Source organism: Pristis pectinata, chromosome 7 (assembly GCF_009764475.1).
Source record: "Pristis pectinata isolate sPriPec2 chromosome 7, sPriPec2.1.pri, whole genome shotgun sequence".
In the NCBI taxonomy this organism is placed as follows: Eukaryota; Metazoa; Chordata; class Chondrichthyes; order Rhinopristiformes; family Pristidae; genus Pristis; species Pristis pectinata.
This window is the reverse complement of record NC_067411.1, coordinates 78,800,799-78,827,166: the sequence shown is the minus strand read 5'-3', so window position 1 is coordinate 78,827,166 and position 26,368 is coordinate 78,800,799. Positions and strand designations below refer to the sequence as shown.

Genomic DNA, 26,368 nt, shown 5'->3' with positions numbered 1-26,368 from the left:
GCATGGTACTCAGCCCTTCTCATGGAATATTGTCTAGTACAATGGACACCATCACATGTGGTTAATTGGGAATTCAAACATGCCTGATTACATTGCTGATTAGTAAATAAAAACTAAGCAAAAATATTGTTGTTGCACGTGATCACTATATTTGTTTTGTATTTTGCATGTACTGTACATGTACATTATTCTTTTCGTATGCTTGTGAGTAAAATTGCAAGACAAAAAAAGGAAAAGTGAGCAAAAGTTTTTTTATTGTTTGATTCCCTGGTCATTTAATGGTGCAAAGGAAATATTAACATGCAGAGTAGCCAGAACGTGTGAGTGTAGGCAAGTTATCCTGCTCTAAAATTAGTGCATGTAACTAAAATGATGTTATTATAGCCATGCAAGTTGCAAAGTCTATTGGGCACATCAGTCCAAACTCTAACTCAGTGACTTAGTCATCCACTTCTGTTTTCTCCTGTATAAGTACCTGAATCCACCAACTAATGATATCCTTACAAGAAGGATAAGAAACCAAAGCAGAATCATTAGTTGTCAAATGATCACAGCAGCAAGAAACATTATGGAATCACTCCAGAGGCACGGGCATTATGCACTGTTTTATTTCTAAGAGGGCTTCAATGTAAGTTCAGAGTTTATGAAGGAAAATCAATAGTCCAGATTAATAAATAGAAAGAATTTTTCCTGCAAACCTCACACTGTTCTATTAGGCACAATTGGTTGAACTTTAACATGTTCCTTGTTTGATATACTGATCAAATTGTAATTGTTGTCCCACACCTTTAACAAGCAGTTTGATCCTTTTCATTTCAATTCACTTCTACTTTAATTCCTTTGCAGCTCACTCAGTCTCATCTCATTGACTCATTTGCTACCTTTGTAAGGGTACCGATGTCACCAATGAATTTAGAGAAAGAAAGCTCTTTAATCTCTGTGAAAGTGCTGACATTTCTCTGTATGTTCATGTTTAAATGGAATAGCTGATGGATACTGGCAGTCAGATGCCCATTTCAAAGCCAGATTTTAGCTTTAGTCTCGATACGCTTGATGCTATTTTTATTTATTCTTTTTGCAACCCGTGCCCCAACCAGACATAACACAGCTGTAACTCCATAGCTCATGTATTATGCAGTCTGATCATAACTTGTGAAAGATGGTATTATCCTATCCTTTATATCTTTTGCACGATGTCGACAAACCAAGACTTGTTTTGTGTTGTGTTCACACCTAAGCAATGCAGCTGGCAAGTGCCATGATAATTGAGTCTACCGCTTTCATATGTAAAACTTTGGTTATCGGCAGTCAGTTTTATTTCACTGAGAAAACAACAGGCACATCAGTTATGATTCTGACAGTTCAGTAGAAAGGATAAAAACCGGCATAACTTGGGTATTTTACTGGGATAATGAAGAAACAATTTTTGAAAATCAATGGGAAGAGAATCATTATTTTAATCAGGTCAGCTTTGTATTTTCTTTTACCTTCAGTTTGCACTTTATTTGCAACTGTAAGTAAGCAACTCAATGCTATAATTGATCCACAATCCATAATGATAGAGACTGATAGATTTTTAATCAGTAAGGAAATCAAAGGATATGGGTTAGTGCCACTAAAGTAAAAGATTATCTCATTGAATGGCAATGCAGGTATGTGGGGCCAAATGGCCTGTTTCTGCTTTCTCTTGTGTTCTGTGTATGTATTAACTGCTCATTCAATTTCTTTCATCCTGATTTTAACCTATGCAAAAAGTAGGAAGAAAACAGGTCTAAATCAGGTATCTGTTCTAAATCTCATCCATATAAGTCTCCATTACAATCAAGGAAGATGAGAATTGTGTAGGCTATAAAAATATTCCCAACTTGAATTTGTCCTTCTTCCCATTGGGTGGGTTAGGTTAAAATGGAAGCTTTGAATGTGAGCTCAAACAATGACATTTGGTGAATTGAAAACTATTGCCTTCCCAGTAAACTTGATTTTGTTTTTATCTGGCATTTTTAAATGCCCTAACTTTCCAAAGAATAAAGTCAGCAATTTGATTTAAATCAGCTACTTCAGCAGAAAGCACAAATCAAAACTGGGAAATGGTTAGATTGAAAAGATTGAAGCCAAACCACGAGGTAAATTTATCGCCTCATTTCATAAGAAGTGATGCCGGGGGCAGGAAAGGGGAGACTGCATGCTGTGTGCAGATTACACCTACACCACTTTTCACATGGTTTAGGTAGATGGCAGTGTTGGAGCTGAAATGGACAATATACTAGACACATGATGTGCCTGGAGCAAATGAATGTCTCAGGGGAGCATGCCAGCTCTGGGTTAGCATGATAAATAGGTTGCCCAGAATGACTCTAGTCAAGGGCAAATGAAAAAATCCTATCTTGGTGTGAGAGGGTACAAGGTAATAAAACAGTGAGAGGAGCAACTTTTCTCTTCCTAGCCTTATTTATAAAAAAAAGTGAAAGTTTATGTTTTGGTGTTCTGTATTGATGTTGTATGTGATGCATGGTTCTCTCCTTGCCCAGCTGAGCCCTAGAACGACCATTGGTGTCATCCATTTGATACAAAATCACAAATTCCATTTTATTTTCTTCTGTCACCTAGCAGCACAGTAGTGCAGCTTGTAGAGCTGCTTCCTCACAACTCTAGTGACCTGGGGTTTGATCCTGACCTCCTGTGCTTTTCTGTGGAGTTTTCCTGTTCTCCCTGTGATTGTGTAGGTTTCTCCCTGTACTCCAATTTCCTCCCATATCCCAGGGATATACAGGTTGCTAGGTTAGTTGGCACTGTAAGTTGCCCCTATTTTGTAGGTGAGTAGGAATCTGGAGGGAGTTAAGGAAGAATAGGTTATAGAAAAAGTTAGTGGTGGAATAGGATTGCTCTGTGAGCAAATGTGGATTCGATGAGCAGAAATGACCTCATTATATGTCATAATGAAGTTGACATTTGGGAAAATAACTTTTGCATGGATTTCAGTGGGAAAGGAGTGGTAAGTTGTAACGTTTTCCAAATACTGTTTATCCATTTTCACTGACAAGGAGACCTCAACATTTTTCCTATGATTGTGCAAATCAGTATAAAATCTGATTTAAAAACATGTGTTTGTTATTAATGCTCATTCATTGAACTATTTACTTTAGCTCAGAGTAAACAGTTCCAAAATTGGTTCCACAATCAACTGACTGGAACATTCATACTGTGAAATTAGTCTTCATGTTAAAAAAAAAATTCATAAAAGGTAACACAAGGTAACCTACAATTCTCTTTTTGTCTTAGGGATTCTTTAGGAGGAGTCAGCAAAACAATGCCTCTTACTCCTGTCCACGACAGAGAAACTGTTTAATTGATCGGACTAATAGGAATCGATGTCAGCATTGTCGACTGCAGAAGTGTCTTGCCCTTGGAATGTCTCGTGATGGTAAGAACAAGAGAAACTAAGATCCTGTTTTACTTGGGTATAGATTATGAAACATTGCCCTAGGGATTGTCACATCTTCCTGGAAGATATAACCAGAGTGACACCAGTCTCAATCCATCTGGGACAGGAACTAATTAACAATGTAATGAATGGAAAGTAATGTTGGATCAACAAGAAATCATATTTGTGGCTAATTTTTAAAGTTATATTTATTGCAATATACAAAGGAGTGAGTCAACTGTTTCAGGTCATATTTTCCATCACTCAGCCTTTGAGTCCTCACTAATAGTCATAAAATTCAAAATTTTGAAAAAAATGGCAAAGTGGGAAGGTGGAGAAATCAATTGCACAACCATCAAAAATGTGTCTAGGGATCAATACTAATTGAAACTTGCTCATTGGTTACAATGTAGGCAACTCACAAAATTATTAAGAAGATTTTTAGCATCAAGCCAGAACTAACCACAGTCTTCATTCTGAGGACACCTCAGTAGAGGCCCGTGGTCATTGTTGGCTAATACCAGTTAAATCTAGCCTGTACTTTTAAAAAAGATGTATCGGAGCCAGTAGTAGGGCTGACTCTTGCTTTACAATTGACCCTGACATAGAAACAGTGACGAACAGGAAAACAAAGGAGAAATCTGCAATTAATCTGCAAGGTTTTCAGTCACTGCACTGGAGTTCATGCTGAAGGAGCTGGTAAGCAAGAGAGACATGACTGTACCTTCAGATGCAGCACCCACCTCAGACTCTGCTCCATCCATAACATTCCCATCACACACCTACTAATAATCACTTTCAATGAGCACTCATACTTAGCAGTTGTGTATTTACCACAACCTCAGATATTTACCATTGATGCAAGCTTCATGCCCATTATCTCACAACCTGCATTCACTGCAGCTGTTGAAACAAGACTCGAGCGTAGTACATCACACTCATTTATGTATTTCCCTCACTTTTGCAATAAAAGGCAATGCATAAATGGAAGGAACAGGACTTTAAGAGAGAGATAGATATACCTGTGTTTTGAACCTCCATGGAGCAAGAGCCTTTCCATGGTTCCAGCCAGGGTCAGGATAAAACCATTGAAGGCAATGGAATCCATTTCACACCAAATCTCCTTCTCAACTCTACTCTACTCTGTTACTGCAGACAGCATAAGCGTGTGCCCCTTACTCTCCAACTATCCAACACTAAAACCCTCAGCATCCCTTCTCCCCACCTTATCCTTTGCCTTTTTTATTTCAGATACCCCAAAAAATGCAAACTGGCAAGGAAGTGAAGGAAAATCAAGAAGATATTAATGATGAAGACATTATTACCCAAATTCACAGTCCCATTCAGCAGCATGAGCTTTAACATTGCTGATAATTTAGAGAAATTATCCTTAGGGACAAGTACTCAGGAATTGGAGTTTAACCAAATTTGGTGCACTAAGTACATGCTAAATAGTGATGATGCCAAATCAGAAGTCAGAGAAAGGATTTCAGGTTGAGACATCTTTCTTTTAAGAAATTGCTACCATGGTTTATTCTCTTTAAGAGATGTCAAAATCTGATCTTTGCATAATGTTGACCAATGGATTTGCCTTGAAGAAGAGGTTGAACAGGGAAGTGATGGGGCGGGAAACAGCGTGACAGATTGAGAGGGTAAGAGGGAAAACGTGGGGGGAGGTGTGGAGGGAAGGTTTTTTAAAGGCTTGTGGACAATCTGAGCTATGGAGGCAAATGTAGTGATTGAGACGAGGATGAGTGAGGGGCCACAAATGGATTGGGCATGAGAATAGGCTGGGATCACACCCCATGCCACAGCTGGTGGATATTTTTAATAGAGTAAAGATCAGAGAAGAATTTGTTAAATATAAAAAAGCAATATCCCTTTGATGTCCTTGAATCAAGTAGGAATTGTTATTGTGCCAAATTGTGAGTAAATTATGAAGATCAAAAGTCATAATCTTCGACATTTCTCTTGAAAATTAACTAAAACAGGTCGTATACCTTTGACACCATCACATGCAGAAAATAGGAAGGCAAATGAATCTTTTTTGAGAGTGGATTGTGACAATACATTCCCAGTCTAATTTCCTAACACAAAAGGACTTCAAGGGAAAAAAAAAGCAAGTTTTGCTTCTGTTGCTCAGGTTGCAAATGGGATCAACTTCTGGACAAGGATCTACACCTGGTGACTTCACCAAGCATGAGTGGACTGTGGCTGGGACATAGAGGAAGAATGGCATGGATGCCCAATTTCCAGAAGTCAAGGTCACACCTGAGTTCTGTTGACCATGGGCCAGGGTACAGAGGAAGGCTGATGTGTGTGCAGACCAGAATGTTTGATGCACTGAGAAAGCCTGCCAGAAACCTATGTACAAAGTTATGGAGCACAGAGGAGTCTGAAAATAATTTGGCATAGGGCTTTGTTCAGAGTTTAGAGCTCAACCATTTCTGCCCAGAAGTGATGGGTAACTCCATCTGCACATTTGTGGACCCAACAACAGTGCAGCATCTGTGGCCATTAGCAGCTATATTACAGCCAGTAAATTATGGAAAGGACTGCTGGCAAGCAAGGGCAGACTTCTCCATCATGGCTTTGCATTACAGTGTCCAGAGGGGCTTACAGCATACCATATCAATCTGTCCAAAAGGTTACTTGGATTGCTGAAGCACCTGAGAACGTGACAATAGTTTCATGGAATATGAACCTGCTGTCCTTTCTCAGACTGTCAAAGTTTGTGTTGCCACCTGCTCCAGCAATGATTTTGCTGTCAACTATTTATCATGGACTGCTGCTGTCCATGCCAAAATAGCACAGACTGCAACCAGGTTTCTAGGCCCAGAGCTGCTTGGTCATCCGACATCATGGGATTCCTCTGAAAGTCAGAGGTTTTCCACTAACAAAGATGCAGAAATTCAGGTAACATTGTGCAGGACCATTAGCACAAGGATTTAAAGAATGCACATGTGTGACCAGTTGACGTTTGCATGTAATGCAGAATGATTTCACTTGGTATGTTTCGAAATGTTTATTTTACGGTGCTTTTATTTTTGCATTGTGGACAAGCGGATGATGTGATGAGTAATATTTGAGGGAAGGAAAGGTGTATGAGCTGTTGACAACTGGAGAACCTGAGTTGCAGTTATCAGCGTTCCACTGAAGTGACTTCTTAACGGACATTCCCACACTGAGAAGAGCTGTCTAGGTTGCCTTTTCTTTCCTACCAACTTCCTTTTCCTGTTAGTTCCCTTCACCACCTCCTTCTCCTCATGCTAATGTTCCTCAGCTGTTTGCTCTGTAGCTGGTGGCTAGAGCTGTCCCTTTGTGATGATGAGATTATACAGGGTACAGCCGACCACTGTGAATCTTGTCATTCACTCTGCCATATGTGGCAGTGCTCCTCCACAGTGATTTGGTGAATTGTTTCAGCACACCAATGACTGTCACATTTCAAGTGTGCTTACGCATGTATGCTTGGGTAGTGAAGCAAAGCCATGAGGTATGTTGTCACCATCAACGGCTTGTCACCCAGTAGACACCATTTGGTTTGCTCTTAAGGCACAAATACAGCTGGCATAATGGTCTGGGGCCGAATACAGGTCTCATGACTACAGCCAAGATACTGAGCATTGATCTGCATCATTCACTGCATTTGGTGATTTGGGAAGTGGAATCCCTTGCTGTTCCAGTATAAGTACAACTTGACAAAAGCTGACCATTGTTTGACGTGCATCTAATTTGTGGCATCTGGCAATTGTTGTGAAGCTGTGGACTCTATCTGCCTGCTGGACTTTGACAAGAGAAAATGAAATGTGGTTAGCTCTCTTTGAGAGCCTCAGTGATCTCTATCATGCGACATGGATATCAAACTATCTCTACCTAGAAGTAGTGAAAGCACAAGTTCATTGTTGCAGTCATGTTGACAGCCATTGGCAAAGCAATCCTTGCCCTTGCAGCAGGTAGCAGATTTCAGTGAAGATGCCTTTGCAGAGCCACACTCTGCTTGTTCCAGAGCTTTAAGTAGGAGAATTACTTCATGAACAGCCTGGACAAGTCCAGCCTCCAGCTGAAAGCCCATCTCCCCTTCCTCCTCCTCTTTCTTCCAGCACCTCCTCCTGCACTGGTTGTCCTCTTCTCATAATTCAGATCACGCTTTATTTCAAAGGAACACCTCGCAATGTGTCCACGTATGTGAATAATTGGTTTGTTCAGGAACCTTGAAGTCAGGAAGCATTCCTCTCATCTGCCACACCACAGAATGAAGACTTTTACATCTTGAAAAAAATCTGTAAAACTTCTCATGGATTGGGAAAAGCAACCCAAACAAACTCTTCCCCTTAGCTGAGGTATCTATAACCAGAGAGCACAGGTTTAAGGGGTAGGAGATTTGAGGAAACTATAATTGCTTGCAGCTTTTTTGCAGTAATTCAAATTTGATGTCAATAAAGTAAAAACTGAACATTCTGGAAGTAATCAGCAAGTTAAGCAGCATGTGCAGAAAGAGAAACAGTTAATCTGATCTTTCATCAGAACTAGAAAAAATAAGTTACAGAGAAAGAGGGAATGGGTGGATAGAGTGAAAAGAATGTCTGTGGAAGCGTAGAGACCCAGAGAGACTGAATGACACGAGTTGGTGCTGGTGCTGGCTGAGTGAGGGTGGTAAAGTTATGTCTGGGGCAGGTTGTAAATAGGAAGAGAAAAATTAAATTTGAAGAACTGGAGGAGGAGAGAGAAAAAATACAAATGTAAAACATAAGACTGGCACGGCTGATTAACTGAATATGTTTAATTGATGTTGAATCCTGTTATGTGTCAAGGCAGAAGGTGACATACTGTTCCTTGAGCTACATTGCACTTTGTTGGAACAGTGTAAGAGGCCAAAGACTGAAAGGTTAGATTAGGAGTGGGATGAAGAGTTGAAATGACAGATGACTGGCAATTCAAGGTCACCACTGCAGTCTGAATAGAAGTGTTCTGCAAAGCAGTCTCCTGATCTGCATTTGGTTTCCTCAGCATAGCAGAGACCAAATTGTAAGCTGTGAATGCAGTATTCTAAAGTGGAAGAAATGCAAGCTAATCACCATTTCAACTATCCTATAAATGTCAACTATCCTTTTTAATTATCTCTCCTCTTTCAACATTTTGCAGGGACTATTTCTTCTGTGACACTCTGATCCATTTCCTCCAATATCTAGTTTCCTACTCACAGCATCCTGTGCAATCAAAGAAGGTGGGACCCTTTCCCTTTTACCCTGTCCCTTCCCATCATCAAACAAACTAAACATCCTTTCCAGGTGAAGAAGCAATTCACATGCATTTCTTCCAATGGTGTACTGCATTCAGTGCTCTCAAAGTGCATTAAGAGGAACTTAATCTCTATCACCAGAGAAAGAGGGTCAATGGGGCTGATGGGCTGCAACTCCCTGGACAAGATAGACTGCAGTCTTGGGCCTTAAAGAATTTACTGCAGAGATGATAGATGTGTGAAAATTGCCAGAGATTGGAAAACTGCAAAAATAACACAACTGTTCTTGAAAGGGCAAGATAGAAAGCAGCAAAACTGTAGGTCGAACAACTGTCTTTGGGAAAATGCTGGAATCCAGTATGATGGCAGTAAAGCAGAACATTTTAAAAATTCATAAGCAGTGTCAGCCTGGTTTATGAAAGGGAAATCATGTTTGACTAATTTGCAGGATTTCTTTGAAAATGTAACCAACTGAGTGGATAAATGGGAACCTGTAGTCGGTATTTGGATTTCCAGAAGTCATTCTCCAAGATGTAACGCAAAAGGTTACCACAGGAGATAAAAGCGCACATGGTTGGGGAGGAGAGTGGATAACTATCAGAAAAAGTCGAGATAAAGGTGATTGTTGGATTGGCAGTCAGTAATCAGTGGAGTGACACAGGGATCAGCACTAGGGCCTCAACTCTTTTACTAAATGAGTTGGATGAAGGGACCAAGCGCACTGGAGCCAAATTGTTGATGGTGCAAATATAGATGGGTTAGCAAATTGTGAGGAGAACACAAAGGCCCTGAAAAGGGATATAAATAGGTTAAGTGAATGGACATGAATTTGTCAAATGGAGTGCAATGTGGAAAAATGAGAGGTTATTCACTTTGGAAGGAAGAATGATATAGCAAATTATTATTTGAATGGAGTGTCTATAATATGTTGCAATACAAGGAGTTTTTAAAGGGATCCCATTTTATGAAACACAAAGGGCTGGTATGCAGGTACAGCAATTAATTAGGAAGGCTGATGAAATGCTGGGTTATTGCAAGGGGTATTAGAGTATAAAAGTGGGGATGCTTTGATGCAGATTTATAGTGGGCATTGGTGAAACCACATGTGGAGTATTGTGTACAGTTTTTGTCTCCATATTTAAGGATGTACTTGCATTGGAGATGACGTAGGGAAGGTTCCTTAGGGTGTTTCCTAAGATGCAGGTGTTGGACATATGAAGAAAGGTTGATGTCAATACTGATTGGAGACTAGAAGAGGTGATCTTATTGAAACATGAGATTCTGAGAGGGATTGACAAGGTGGATGCTGGGAGGATATTTCCCCTAATTGGAAAGAGGGGAGCAGTATCTAGAGCTGGGGGGGGGAATAGTTTCAGAATTCATTAACACAGAGATGAGGACGAGTTTCTTCCCTCAGAGGGTTTTGATTTTTGCAATGCTCTACCCCACAGATTTATGCATATGGAGTCATTGAATTTATATCCAAGGCAGAGACTGAAAGATATTTGAACTTCAAGACAGTCAAGAGGTTTGGTGAGAGCATGGGAAAGTGGTGTTAAGGCCAAAATTGGATCACCCACAATTTTACTGAATAGTAGAGCAGGCTCAAAGGGCTGATTGGCCTAGTTCTTTCCCAGTTTCTGATGTTCTATAATCTCCCTCAGTTTGGCACCATCACCATGGTCTCCATCCTCACAGATATTCCCTCCACTTCTCCCTGCACCTTCCATCTTTCTTTGAAACTGAAAACTGGTTTTAATTTCTAACCTCGCTCAGCTCTAATGAAATGTCCTTGACTTGAAACCTTAAACGGTTGTTAACTGAACAGATGCCACTTGAACTGCCTGAGTATTGTACCGTTTTCTGTTTTTTTTTATTTCCAGTTTTCAGCATCTGCAGTATTTTACTTTTGGTTTGCTGAACATGTCTGGGATGAACTTTGCTGGATGTTTTTAAGCCAGAAATAATTGCTTTAACTGAACCAATAGACAACTACTGGCACTAGATATGGTCTTAGGCACTAGTATAGAAAAGTTGTGAGAGATGTTGACTTTTTTTTCACCTTCTGGAAAGCCTTCTTGTAACATGGCCAAACAATGTATGTCCATGGATCTGTTTAGCTGTGGTATCCGTTATTCAAAGGGATCCTCTGTGCTCAAAGTTGTTTAACCTTCTTTAACATCTGGCACCTAACATTCTACTCTGACTCCTGTGGTTCACTCAGAATGTCCACAGTCAAGTATCAGGACTGCTAGCTTCTAGTTAATGAATCAACCTTACATTATCATATAGTGCCTACAAAGCTGTAACTCCAGTTGCTAGAATGCAAAACTTGCTCCACGTGCAGTACTTGAGGTGAATAGAGACATTTTAAGGGAAAGCAGATAAGCATATGTGACTAAAAGGAATAGCTGACGGCATGAAATGTAATAGCATGGGAGACTTCTGTAAAGCATGAACACCCACATGAACCAGTCCTCTGTACTGGAAATTCTTTGTTGTACTAAGTTCAGAGTGGTGCAGCAGTTAAATAATCAGACTCAAAATCCAGAGACCCAGAGTTCAATTCCTACCATGGCAGGTCTGAAATTTAAATTCAGTTAATAAAATGGCATTTTGGAAACAATAATTGTATGTAATGATAACTACAAAACAACTAGATTGTTAAAATAAACCACCTGCTTTACTACTGTACTGCAGAGTGGAAATCTGCCATTCTTATGACAATATGACTCTCGGCCCAGCAGTGTCAATGACTTTTAAGTGCCCTCTGAAGTGGCCTAGAAATCAATCGAGTTCAAGAGTAATTAGGAATGCAATAAATGGTCACCTTTCCAGTAATGTCCACATCTTTAAAAATGAACATACTAAATGGGGTCACATTACCCATTGTTAAGGGTTAAAAGCCAATGATTTGGTATTTTGTTTACAGTTCCCATGAGAATATGATACTTGGAAGTAGAGTAGAGTCTTCCAGTTTCAATGTATTTAAGGAAACCTTCTTTTCCTCTCACAGCTGTAAAATTTGGGAGAATGTCCAAGAAGCAGCGTGACAGTTTGTACGCTGAGGTCCAGAAGCACCAACAGAGGCTGCAAGAGCAGCGGCAGCAGCAGAGCGGTGAGGCAGAAGCTCTTGCCCGTGTCTACACCAACAGCATCAGCAATGGCTTGACAGACCTGAACAACGAAATTGGTGGCACTTACGCAAATGGACATGTAATCGATCTGCCAAAAGTACAATCTGAGGGAGCTAATGGATATTACAGTGTAGATTCTGCTCAACCATCACCGGATCAGTCCGGAATAGACATGGCTGGAATCAAGCAATAAAACAAGAGCCTATTTATGAACTCACACCTGTACCAAACTTGTTTACGTATAGCTCTTTTACAAATGGTCAACTGGCTCCTGGAGTAACAATGACTGAAATAGGTAGGTATGGAAAGGAATAACATATGCCTTACTTTTTTAAAAAAAGTCCCAGTTGTTGGCAAAAATATTACTTTTATTCTTGATCACTACCGGGAATGACTGTGATGCTGTAAAAATTGTGAGACAACTGTTGTTATGAAGCTCACTACTGAATTTCAGTTAGTGATTGATTGAGGATATGATTTGGGAAAGTTACACTTAAGATGCATGAGCAGAAACTTTTGTTTGACAGTCTCGAAGAACAGGTGGTAGTCAAGTATGTACCTGTGTTTTATTTGGTTATCTTCAATGTCTGTACCCAAATTTCTTTAAGATGCTGACTAGCACAGAAACTGAGGGGTTGATTGTTTTCTTTTGGTCGTGATTAATTGTCTTGGTGGACACCACAGAGGAAAACCAAGGAAAGAAGATTGCATTCCCAATAATAGTGCTCTTGAGGAAAAATCCATTGGATAGAAAACCCAGCCCTTTCTGTTTTAGTGCAAAATCCTCCTCACCTGATTTTTGCCATGGTGCATCATCCAGAAATTAGTGACATCAAAATATAAAGTCAGAAACTCTGCCCCATAACCTCACTTGTTTGCATATTTCTGTGTATATCACTTGAAAACATCAGTTGATAGAATTTTTTAATGATTTTCTTCGACAGAACTTGGCACCCAGTCATTGAAAGGCCATGTTCTCTTTTGCCTTCAGTTGATCGATCCAAGATAGCACACTGTTAAAATAATGTTCTGCTTCTATCTTTCTCAGTTTGTCACTTTCTCTCTCATTGATGCAAAGGATTATTAGGGAAGATTAAATGGAAAAACATGGTAGCCTTGTGGCAATCCTCCTAGTTCAGCAGCATTCATGTTGAGGGCCCAAATGTTTGAATAGCAAATTGTGAACTATGGTAAATCAGATTATTTTGAACAAGAACTGGAAAATGACTATTCCTACCTACCCCATTCCTGTAATATGTGATTAACTAAGTGTCCTCATTATCTGCTTGAATGCAATTAAGTTGGTAACAAATGTGATTAAAGCCAATGTTCCCAGATCTTGGAAAGCAGATAAAAGGACAAATTCAGAACTGCAGTAAAACACCCAACTGCAGTAATTTTGGCCACATAAGAGATCACAATTCCAGCAATGGTGGACTTTTCAATTCTGGTTTTCCTTGATAGAAAAATGTTTTCATTCCGTACTGTATTATATATGGAGGTGGTCTTTGAGACAGTGGAGCTGGTATGCTCTATCTATAGTAACAGCTAGGGGAAACCAGTAGCCTCAGAATAAGTGTTTAGACTTTATTTCAAACAAAACAACTGACATAGTATTTCATATTTATGACATCATTACAGTGCATGCATGTGTATGACGTATCTACATTCAAATATACCCCATTTCTTTCCCTACACAACAATCACTGTTTCTTTCTGTTAACTGACTTTCTCAACTGTGTTTGAGTCTCTGGTGTTCTATTTACTTCTTGATCTGACAAATGTGTGGCATCCTGAGTTACTCACTTTTGACCTGTGACTCTTCATTAGTGGCTGATTCTATAAGCATTTCTGGATTGTATTTGTCATCACATACAATATTTATCCAGTGTGTTCCAGTATGTCTCTCACTGCAACCATTGTGGATCCTTCTGACGTTTCCTCCATTGAATAAGATAGTGTCTAATACTACAAATTTACTAATGCAGACTTTAGACTATCTAACCTCTGCTTGATGTATTCATTCATTGTTCTTACCATTCCCATAATATCTAAACTGCATTAATTTGCCTCTTAATGTCTTATTGGGATGCAACTCGTGACTTTGCTTTTGCTTCAGCTGCTCTCTCTCCATCTTCTTCTCCAAGTTAAGCTGCAATAAGTCCAAGCACATCTGAAATCTGTGATGTATCAACAAATGTGTTGGGGAGAATCCTGTGATAGAATATAATGTCACGTAATACTTTAGTAAGATGTTAACAAAATGATGACTCATGGCTAAACTTAAGCAATCTTGGAAAGCTGGTCTCTCCAAGGCTTCCTTAAAAATGTACAGACTCTTTGGCTGCATATTTAGAAGCCAAGCAGTATGGAAGAATTAATGAAAACCTGAAACCATTGCACGTTTTGAAGGATTCAGAGGTATTACCTGAATAAAGCCCATTATCTAACACTAACTCTTCAGGGTCTCCACCTTAGCTCCTCAATCATACATTCTGTCACTATGCATGATCCCACATGTCAATAGCATCATAGTGTCATACAGCACAGAAACAGGCCCTTTGGCCCACCATGTACATCCCGCCCCTGACCCTCTCTACACTAACCCCATTTACCCACGTCGATTTGTGCTTCACCCTGCCATGTCCGCATCCCTTTCACATTTCCCAGGCCACTTCCAGTCACGAAGCTCTCCCCACTTCACCCTGCGGCCAATCACTGTTGCACATTCCTTGCTTAGTTGCCCCTTTGCGCGGTCCTTGAGCTACACCCCGTCTTCTCCCTCTCAAGTTTACTTGAGCTCCAGCTTGCTGTCTCCCTTTCAGGTCCGCCTGAGCCACAACCTGACTTCTCCCTTTCACGTCCCGCTTGGGCTCCACCCTACTGGGTCCGCTCCCAGTTTTACCATTTCCACTACGGAACATCCTCTGACCTGGCTCATCACCCTGCACTTCATCACCTTCTACGGTCCACTTCGGGTCACCTGCTCTTCTCGCTTCACCCTGTAGACGATCCCTGTGTGCACATTACCTTGCTTGGTTGGCGCTTTGCATCCTGCTCCTACATGGTCCAGTAGGCCAACACCCTTGAGCTCCACCCTGGCTTCCCTCTTTCAGGTCCGCTTGAGCCACACCCTGTCGGGTCAGCTCCCACTTTGCCATTTCCACGATGGATCATCCTGCTGTCTTTGGTCTTCCCTCCGCTGCCTGCTACCTCTAGGCCCCCGAAGTTCGTTCTGTTTCCTCAGGACTGTTCCTGCTTCACCGTACCTGGTGTGCTGGCTCATCACCTGGTGCCCCTTTCCACGGACCAGCTTCGCTGTGCGGCCGATTCCTCACTTAGTTGCCCCTTTGCTCTGTCCATCCCTAATCCAGGTTCACCCTACGCCGTCCGCTAGGCCAACACCTTTCAGGTTCCTCATTCAGAATGAATGTTGATAAGTACCCAAAAATTTCATAGAGTCACACAGCACAGAAAACAGGCCCCTCAGCTGACTGTGTCCCACACTGAGCAACAAGCACTCATTTACATTAATCCCATTTTATTCTCTCCACATTCTCATCAGCTCCTCCCGCAGTTCCCCACTCCCGTCCTCTCCACCATCACCACCCTCACCAGATTCTATCACTCACTTATACACCAGGGTTAATTTCTAGTGGCCAATTAACTTGCCGACCTGCAGGTATATGAGATGTGGGAGGAAATCCATGCATCAGAGGGAGAACATGAAATCCCCACACAGGCAGCATCGGAAGTCAGGATTGAACCTGGGTCACTGGAGCTGTGAGGCAGCAGCTCTACTAGCTGTACCACCATGCTGCCCACTAATTGTTGTTTCTGACGAAAATCGGCATGGGCACTCCCAAATAGTGATGTCGTTCACTTTCACGTCTTTGGTAGTTTTATTCTGCACTGCTAACAGATTGTATATCTTGACACTAAATCTTCAAGACCTTTGTCAATATATAGCCAATATGTGAAGCTTTTGGCAATATTCTTCATGCTTGCAATTTTGTTATGTTCTGAATACAATTGTTCAGGATTCATTTCTCAAGACATTAGGGAGAATATTCAGTGTCTCCAGATACCCTTGATCAGTTGACAATTTGAATTTCCTATTGTAAAACAATTTTTATATCCACATGTAGACATTTATTTGAACTGGTTCAGCCTCTGAGTGAATGCTGTTAATAGACTTGCTTCAGAAATGTATCTTTCCACACTGGCTACTAATTTTTGCAGCAATGACTGGCAAACCATCATCCAATAATTAAGGTCATAGAATCGTACAGCATAGAACCAGCCCCTTTGGCCCAGCATGTCAATACCAACCCTTTTTTGCCCATCTACACTAATCCCATATGCCCATGTTAGGTCCATATTCTTTTATGCCTTGCCTGTCCCAAGTGCCTGTCTAAATAAATTGCAATATAAAACCATGTTCTCACTGCCTACATCAGAACATTTTTGTATTACTCTGGATGAACTTTCTTCTTAAGAAGTAAATGCAACTGTGGTGTTGATCTTTGGTCTACTTACCTAGTTCTTACATAGTAATATTTGTTATTCTTTATAAATTCTAATTTTTGGCCACTATAACACACAATGCACTATATTTGCATGAGTACCTTTGGTATCTACCTGAGTAGTCTGGAGAATAATTACTTTCTGCCAGTTAGATGACTGAATTTCTGCTGTAGGTATCTCTATCCATGATAGAACAACTAGCTGCATCAATATTCATTTCTACAGACTAGCCATGTATTTGTACTTTTATCTTGAAATCATGTTGCTTCCTGCCATTTCCATTGGTAGTGTAAATAATTTCCAAGTCTAATTCTCTGCTCTGTTTGAATCAGTGTTGATGATTCTCTCTGTATTTTACTGTCGAACAAATGTTCTCACTCTGAAAGAGTCACCTTAATAGCAACCAGTTAGTTCAGGGTTTGAATTACATGTTGTTGCTACATGTCCCTGCTTCTGACATTTATACTGTTTCCCATTTTACTGGAGCAATAGCAGTGAAGGACTGCTCTTGCGTCTGTAGCAAGAATTTGTGCCACTTGCATTTACATGGTGCTGACCTCATTTCTGGCATGGAGCTTTTTCTACTGCCTTCTGACTATAAGCTACCATCATAATTGTATCCAGTGATGGATGAAATTCCTTGGCATCTTTCACTGCTATATCCACTGAGGTTGCAATTTTGCAAGCCAGTTCAAACATAAGAATTGGACGAATAACAATTTGGACTGAATTTGTTTGTCATCTAAGCCACTCACAAATCGATCCCACAGCACCCAGTTTAAGAATTCACCAAAGCGGCAACATCTGGACCAATCTTTCAATGTAACTATGCAGTTGTTGAATATTTCTCATATTCTTTGATTCCCCATGCCAAATTTTTAATACTTTGCTATTTCGAATGTCAATAGATTAATATAGTTCACTAGCTTCTGTTCTGCATCTGTGGATGGAATATCTTTGGCTTTCTACGGGGCTATCAAATTAGTACGTGTGTGATATGTGTCAGGACCAAGCTCCAACAATAAAAGAGCCCACTTATGCTTTCTTTTAGTGGTGTTCAGTACCAACACATTTTGTCAAATGTGCTACAAGGATTCATGTTTGACAACACATTCCTAGGCTGTATATGCAGACTGTCTACACTTGGACTATCGTTTTGTCCTGTTTCCCACTTAAACAGTGATGCTGCTGCATTGAGCTCTCTTCCCTTGTGTGTTTAATTCTCATGTTATCAGCTTTTCTCTCCATCCTACAGACTATGTTGATTTTCTTTTTTTTTAATTCCTAGTGCCTGTGCAGGACACCAGCTCACTGTACCCAGGAAAATTTCAGTGTCCAACACAGATTCTCTTGCCTAAATGCTGAGTTTTGAGGCACTGTGGTCAATGCTAATTAGTGCTTCTAAGAGTTTCTTAAAACCGCTACTTTCTTTTTCCAGAGCCTACACAGATCAATTGCTATAATTATCCTTGTCGTCGGTTGCTTTGTATTTAAAGGTGTCCTGTGAGCAAATCATGTTGTGCTGATAAGTACCACCAATAAATAGTCTCTCAAAAGACACCAGAAGCTTCAGAAACAAGTGAATGCAAGCTAACAATGCCTACCACATATACTCATATCATGCATGACAACATCAATATGTCACATGAACATTTACAGATAAGTATACTGCAGAAGGTCACCTGAGGTTTGGAGCATAGCTACTTAATATGATTAAACCAAAAGAACCAGACTTACTGTGACCAGGCGATTATTGCCCTCAGTCAATGCCTAAAAACAAATTGGTCATTTTCCCACTGCTGTTTGCTTGAGCCAGCTGTGCATAAAAGGGCTGCTCTGTTTCCTAGATTACAAAAGTAACCACACACTACAAAAATACTTTGTTAGTTGTAACGCTTTAGGACAGCCTGTAGTCATGAAAGATGTGAAATAAATGCAAGGCATTCTCTCTTGCTACGCACCAACTTTACAACCATCTTTATAAGTGACTACAGTGTGATGAAGAGTATCTCAGTCCAGGTTCAGTGCACCTGCCTGAAAGAGAGTGTTAGGCTCCAGGGAAACTAATAAAGGTAATAATTTGTCAATCTCAGTCCCTTGTGTTAGTTTTCAAGACTGTCACTCGGGTGCAATGTGGCATAAAGATGAGCATTAAAATATAAGAGGGTGAAGTTCAGTAAATCCAAAATCAAGTCTGATTGAAAACTCAGAAATGGATTTTGTATTGGATTTGAAGTTTGTATTAATAACATCTAATTTCATTTGAATTGGTTGTAATTTCAGAGCTCAAAATTTGTGAGATGAGTTGGTAGAATTGGAAAAGAAGTATTGGGTTTTGAAGGGGGAGCTCTGTCTTGGATCTGACTGGCCTATTTTCTGATCAAGCAATTCATGGTGTTATTCCCTATTTCAAACAAGAAACATGGTCATAAAATGCTGGAAGCACTATGGAGACAGCAATAAAATCAATGCTTTGAGTCAATGGCCACTCATTACGACTGAAAAAGTGGAAAAAAACAAGCATGTTTTAAGTTACAGAGAGGAGGAGAAGTGGAGGGAACACAGGGAATGTCTGTGATAGTGTGTGGACAGAGGCTGTCCAGGTGATAATACTTTCAGTGCTGGAAGAGGGAGAGAAGAGGAACAAAAGAAGATGCTTGAAGTGTGGGATGGAGAACACAGCAGTTGCTGGAAGTAGGTGACTGATGCCTTGTTTTCCCAGGCAACCTAATTATTGCAATGTTCTCACCAATGAAGCCACATAAAATGAGCAATCCCTGGGTTTGTTGCCCTTGGATTCAGGGTATCACTGACTTCCTGCATGTGTATATCAAGCATCAGTGGACCACAGGGGAGTGTTCACCAGCAGAAGGGGTTTCCGTTCCTTCAATGATCAGGCAGAGCGTAACCACAAAATCAACTAAAGATTCCAAGGCAGCTGCCGTGATGCTTTTGCGCTTCAGGGGTTCACTGTTCCTGATTGCTACAGACCGGCTGGTATGTTGCTCAGAGATAAAACATGCAAACCCAGTTGGTGACATTTATAAGGAACCCAACCAGTAGCAGTACAACCAGAATCATCTGTCAGAAAAGAATCAGCTTCATACTAAAGGTGTACTCTATGTGGCTTGAGAGATCTGCAGGCAGCCTTCAATGTGCATTAGCCAGGTCTCCACAATGTGGTGGTCTGTTGCACTCTGCATAACATTGCACAGTACCGAGGGTTGGAGGTACAAGTTGGAAGCACAAAGCCTCTTCAGGATAGGAGGAGGAAGAGAAGGAGGAGGAAAATAAGGAAGATCGGGACTGCATAAGGCAACTGCTATATATTGCTGCTCAAGATGCTCCATGATCAATCACACTATTCCTGCAAATAAATACGCATACCTTACCACTCACTTGCCATTACTCAGCGTCTTCCCATACAAGTTAAAAGCACACCTCCAGTAACTAACCAAAATTGACCCAGACCAGAACTCAAAAAATTACTGATTATGTCATCTTCTAGAAATGGAACTTGATACTCTTATAATACTGTGAAGCTGCCTTACACAGCTACAAGCCTTTACTCTTCCTCGAGCTGTATTGTTCAGCCTCTGTAGCTGTACCACAGTAGAGGCAGTTTGCTGGTGGTTGCATCGCCACCTGGTATGGAGGCTCCAATGTGCAGGATCGAAAGAGGCTGCAGAGGGTTGTAGATTCAGCCAGCTCCATCAGGAGCACAACCCTCCCTATCATCAAGGACATCTTCAAGAGGCGGTGCCTCAAGAAGGTGGCATCCATCATTAAGGACCCTCACCACCCGGGGACATGCCCTCTTCACATTACTACCATCGGGGAGAAGGTACAGGAGCCTGAAGACCCACACTCAATGTTTCAGGAACAGCTTCTTCCCCACCACCATCAGGTTTCTGAATGGTCCATGAACCTATGAACACTACCTCATTATTCCTCTTTTGCACTATTTATTTTGTGACTTATAGTCATTTTTATGTCTTTACATTATACTGTGGCCGCAAAACAACAAATTTCACGACATGTCAGCGAAAATAAACCTGATTCTGATTCTGATTCTGAGATTCCAAGTGCTGCCAGCTGAGATGCTCATTAGTTGGGTTTTGGAGCCTGTGAAGCAGTTGTCATGGGCTGTTCCACCTGCACCTGTGCAGGGCAGACCTCAGCATTGGGACAGTGGAGTGATATAAGGTTAGGATATTACATATATCATTCAAGCTAACATTCCCTGTGTACACAGCCTCAATGAGGGATGGCATGTATTTAAATGAGTGACACATTTGATGCTCTTTTCATGTGGCCAGTCTTGTAATTTACACTTCTATTCTTCAAATATGTCTTGTTCATCAACAGCCCTTGAAAGTAACGTCTGTATCCAGCTTGGCCGGGCAAGCACAGCCTGAGCCCTCTGATGTGGGTTTTAAACTACTTCCCTGTCTCCACCATTTTCTCTTGTCAATTGGTATTTGTGAGTCACCGAATGAAAACTTAACCACCTTTATTACTAGAACCAGCAAAGTGTAAACTTCTGAACTAGTGCACGGTAGGCATGAGTTCTATGAGAATGCACACTTTGAATGACTTCCTCCTCTGAGGTAGCATCATCATTGCCTGCAGGATGGGTAAAGATCGAGAGGAGAAATATAGGAATTAGACATTCTAAAGACATACAGGTAGGTTAATTTGGGGTTTAAAATGGGCGGCGCGGACTCGTTGGGCCAAAAAGGCCTGTTACTACGCTGTAACTAAAATTTAACTTAATTTATAGAACTGTCAAGTTTAGATTTAGGATTATATTATATTGTTTACTCTTTGCTGATTTCAATGAGTATTCCATGCAAACTAGCTGAAAGAAGTAGAATTCTGGCACCAACGGGCTGTGAGGCCTTCATTTGCTCATCTCTATTCGTCATGCATCCTCTCATGTTAGTTATGTCCAGGGCCACCTCTGCGTTGCAAGATGACTGAAACTCACCTTTGGTTCTCTGTCTATATGTTTTGTGTTGGTCCATGCCTTCTTATGAAATGAGAGAATGAACCCGCCTCTGCTTTCCAGTAACAGCTTGTGTTGAATAGATAGAGAAAGAATATTCATTAATAGTGACTCTGATATTGCCTGAAGATGAGATTGAACGCCAGCGGTTGTTGGACAGGTGTCATAGATGCCTCAGAGGTAATTTGGTGACAGGAAAGAGATGAAAGCCAAATTGAAGAGGCTGAAGTAATCATCCCCTGAGGGGGCAGGAGTTGGATAAATGATGCCCACTTTCTTGATCTGATGAGGTCAACAAACTGCTTGCAGTACTGAATGCAGTAGAAGTTAACAATATTGCTGCTGTTCACTTCTGGACACCTCCAGGTATGTTGTCTTTGTGTCACCAATCGGCTTTTTTCTGCTAACACCAGGAAATATGATCTATTAATATATTCCCAGCCTGGAAATATGTCTTGGAGTAGCATTTACACATCAGTTCTTTCTGCCTTCTCTGTGGTGTGTGGCGAACAGCAGAATATTTCAACTGTCATGCTTGCAAGGTGCCTTTAAATAGTGGAGCTGAAAGTTTGTCATGTCACATGTACTCAATCTGATAGGTCAAATAATCTGAAAATGTGTGAATGCCGTGCCTGTGATAAGGTGCTGCAGGAAGTTTTAGGCCTGTCAGCTGCTGGTGGGATCCTCTCACCCAACTTCCATCCCTGTTCCCAATGTATCCAGAAGATAAAAGTTCAGCTCTGTGCATAGAAGAATTTAATAAACTGGATAATAGAGATAAGAAAGCAGCTGCTACTTTCTTTTCATCCTGTTACGATATTTTAAGCTTTGTCTCAGCCCTTCCTAATAACAAAATAAAGCATCATGGAAAAATACTGGGATCAAATGTTTGATCTACTCTAGAGTGATCTGTATTCAGGAATTTCATCTCTTTCTTCAGAAATATTAACTTTCTATTGAATACCTTCCCCAGAAAGGTAATTATTTTTCATTTTTGTAAATGAGCTGTTTTATCATTGCAAACACTCAGGCATTCTGCATTGAAGAAAGTGAAAATGGGCCAACAGTAGTCCAGGAAATTGTTGTCAGCACAAAACATTACTCATGTGAAAATTATGTCATGGGGCTCAGTAATCTTCTTGGTTCGGGGATTCACTTGCTTCCAGCCTGCTCTTGGCCTGATATATATTTCAATGGTTGGTGAGGCTGTTTGACATCCAAACCCACTCATTATTACTGCTTAAGAAGGAAAGCAGTTAAGTATTTTTCTTCTTAAACTGCACATGTCTTGTCTTAGTCTCACTCATGTGGGACTGACTTTAGAAGCAGGCCTTTGTGTTTGGAATCAGCAATGTTGAAGAGATGGATTTGAGTTCTTCCCATGGAGGAGGTCACGCAGGAGCAGGAGAAGGTTCTCAAGGCTGCCAGATGACTAGAGATGGTTGCACCAATATGCTTGAAACCTGCGGGCTCACACACAACTACCTGGTAATGACTGACACTCACTGCCTCCAGAACTTCAAGCTTACCAGGATTGTAACTTACTGAACTGTGCATTTACTTTAGGGAGACCTACAACAAATCACATGTACAGTGGTGGCATTAGTAATAGCAGCCACATTAAATATTCCTACAGTGTCTTCCAACCCAGTGATATCCACCAATCTCTGCCACAAATATATTAAACAGACAACTGTCTTTGATGGAAGTGTATTCTCCTTCACCACTGAACAGCAGTAAGCAGTTTATCTACTTTCACAATGGCCGAGGCCATTGTGAAAGTAGAAAAGCTGCTTATTGCTATCTGGCTATGGGAAAAGGTGCAAGTGTGCAGTGTGTCAATATGTGGCAGGTTGCAAGATAATTATTGAGCATGATGGCCAAGGTACTGTGTGTGATGGAACAGGCTTTGCGCACTTTATATTTACAAAGCCTTTTCTTTGGTCATTGCAAAGTGAAGAGGCATCTATATTGTTTGCAGGCTGTAGTAGACGGAGGCCAGTGGAGAGCAGGTGTTAAATCACCATTTGAGATGAAAATCTGTATATCAAGGCCTAGTTCAAAGCTTCAGGAAAGGTGGCTACAATCAGATGCTGGGAGTGGTGGTCAAAGTGGTGGTCTGGATCGAAAGGGGATGAAGATCAAGTTATGATGCACAGGTCTGAAGATATCTTAAAGAGACCCCATCTGAGCACCACTTCCACAGCCTCAGACCTGGTCAGGGAGGCTCCCTTTTAATTTTTCTTCTTCTCTTCTTCCCTTTCCTAGCCTCTTTTTTCCTCTTTCTCTCTCCTTACCTTTGACCCATCCCCCGGTGGATCTGCTCTCCCCTCCTCTCCTGCACCTGTTTATCACTACCTCTTACCTGCATCTACCTATCACCACCCTGTGTCCACCCTGCCTCCCCTCTTTTGAACACCTATCACTGCTCTGCCCTTCCCTCCTATATATTGGGCTTCCCCTTTTTGTATCTTCAGTCCTGAAGAAGGGTCCTAACCTGAAACGTTGACCTCCTGCTTTTCTCCACGGATGCTGCCTGGTCTGCTGAGTTCCTCCAGCATCATCGTGTTTTTCATCTAGATTCCAGCATCTGCAGTCCTTTGTTTCTCCCTTGTAATCTCACTGAAGTAGGCCTTGCATTCATTGTGCAGGACTGCTGCTGCATGAGTGGCCTATGCCATTTGCGGATCTCACAAATGCAACTGCATCATGTGGACATGTTGCCCAAACATTTGTTGGGTGCCTGTGCATGTCCAGGTACTCTGTGCATGCATGGAGGACCCAGAAGTTATTGGACATCATTTGGGAACCATCCAATAAGCACTGATCTGTTTACTGCCAAAATGCTATGGTGTAAGATGCATGAACTTGCTCACCGAAGAATTTCTAGGCCAATAAATTCTCTCTAATTTTCTGCAGGCAGATGGGTTAGCTTGGATTAGCATTATTGTCATCAAAGGCATGGTGAGTCGAAGGTCCTGTTTCTGTTCTGTACTGTTCTATGTTCTACGTTGAGACAGCAAATGGCATTTGAAGATATATCTCTGACATCTGGACATATTAGGAGTCCCTACAGTGCAGCCCTGCTTGCCTCCAGAGGCTTACAATGAGAGGCTTGACCACATGGAGGAGTAGAAACCTGAAGTGGACCAGGGCAAGAAAACCAATCAAACATTGACAAAGTAGATCTTATTATACAGATACCAGTGCTGTCAACATCAAAGATACATTTAAATATATACCAGAACAGTGCTTTTAATGAATCGTTCCCTGGGGATAATAAGCAACACTTCCCTTTCCACTTCTTTGGCTGCTTTCATTGCATGTCACTTTCTGCGGTAGTCCGAAGCTCTAAGCATCAGTGCTGGGATCTTCGATGTTTGTCATAAATGACCTGGATGAGAATGTAGGTGGTCTGATTAGTAAGCTTGCGGTTGACACAAAAATTGGTGGAGTCATGGATAGCAAAGAAGGTTGTCTAAGGATACAGAGGAACATGGATCAGCTGAAAAGTAGGGTGGAGCGGTGGCAGATGCAACTTAATCCAGGCAAGTGTGAGGTAATGCACTTTGGGATGTCAATTGCTGGCAGGACATATACAGTAAATGTGAGGGCCGTCAGGAGTGTTGACTTACAGAGAAACCTGGGGTGCAAATTCATAGTTCCCTGAAAATGGCAACATGGGTGGATAGGATTGTGAAGCAGACATTTAATGTCCTTGCCTTCATAGGCCAAGGCTTTGAGTACAAGAGTCAGGACATCCTATTGAAGCTGTACAAAATGTTGGTTAGACCACACTTGGAGTAATGTTTGCCACACTGAGAAGGGTGTGGTGGCTTTAGAAAGTGTGCAGAAGAGATTCACTGGAATGTTGACTGGAATGGAATGAGAGATTGGATAAATTGGGTTTGTTCTCAATGGAGCATAGGAGGCTGTGGGTCACCTTATGGAGGTCTATAAAATTATGAGGGGCATAGATAGGGTCGATAGTCAATGGCTTTTTTCCCAGGGCAGGGGAGGCTAGAACTAGAGGGCACAAGATTTAGGGTGAAAGGGGAGGAATTTAAAGGAGATCTACATTTTTCACACAGTGGTTATGTGGAATAAGCTGCCAGAGGAGGTGGTAGAGACAGAGACAATTCTGTTTTAAGGCATTTGGACATATACTTGGATGTGAAAGGAGCAAAGGGATACAAGCCTAATGTGGGCAAATGGGATTAGCGTAGATAGGCATCAAGTTTGGCCAAAAGGGCTCATTTCTGTGCTGTACAGCTCTAGATTCTATGACTCTACAACATCACACACAAACTCGATGACGCTACAATAAGTTTGATGAGTTCATTATCCTATTTGTGTCATAAGGGTACATCTTTGCTTTTGTTAAATATTTTGTCCCAGGTGCAGATAGTTGGTGGTGTGATGTTGAAAGTGGTGACAGACGTCAGCCCACCTTCTGTGACAGTAATGAAATATGCATCATATACACTATCTGCCACACTTTGAACATTTCGGTGTGACAAGAGTTTCAGTTTCAAATTTGCTGCTGGGATTTCTCCCATGCATAAATTTAGCCATTCTTGGCGAGTATTCATGGGGCTTCTTGTCTCTTGGCAGTTCTGCACAAGATATGCTTGTAAAATTCCTCAGCATTTGGCAGCTGTAAATGGGTTGCAACTTGCAGAAACACTTCTCCATGAGCATGTTTAGGATGAAGAAACTTATTCTTTCTTAAGGTCAATCAACTTTCTGTTTGGTTTCTGAGCCTCCTGGGTCATACAAGCCACCTCACCCTTATTTCTTGCCATCTGTCATGCTTGCTGTGACCGGTCACTTTTGAGAAAGCTAAGCTCATTTCTCAGACCTCTTCAGTTCAGGACCTTCAAAGCTCAATCATCACATTCATCAGTTTGCACTCAAGAAGCTTCCATTCCTGTGCATGAGGCAATTTTAATTCTCATCCTAATTCTTGACATGCATTTGACATGTAGGGGAATCTCCCCTACAGTACTGCCATACACCCAGTGGTTTAAATG

General features: G+C 41.2%; 1 protein-coding gene across 1 annotated transcript in view; it reads left to right on the top strand.

Annotated features, from left to right (window-relative positions):
- LOC127572388 (nuclear receptor ROR-beta-like) overlaps positions 1-26,368 on the top strand; it is a 157,471-nt gene that overhangs the window by 99,953 nt on the left and 31,150 nt on the right. Inside the window, 3 exon segments of the mRNA XM_052019578.1 lie at positions 3,280-3,421; positions 11,680-11,988; positions 11,991-12,095. Of these exon segments, the coding sequence (XP_051875538.1) occupies positions 3,280-3,421; positions 11,680-11,988; positions 11,991-12,095 (556 nt within the window).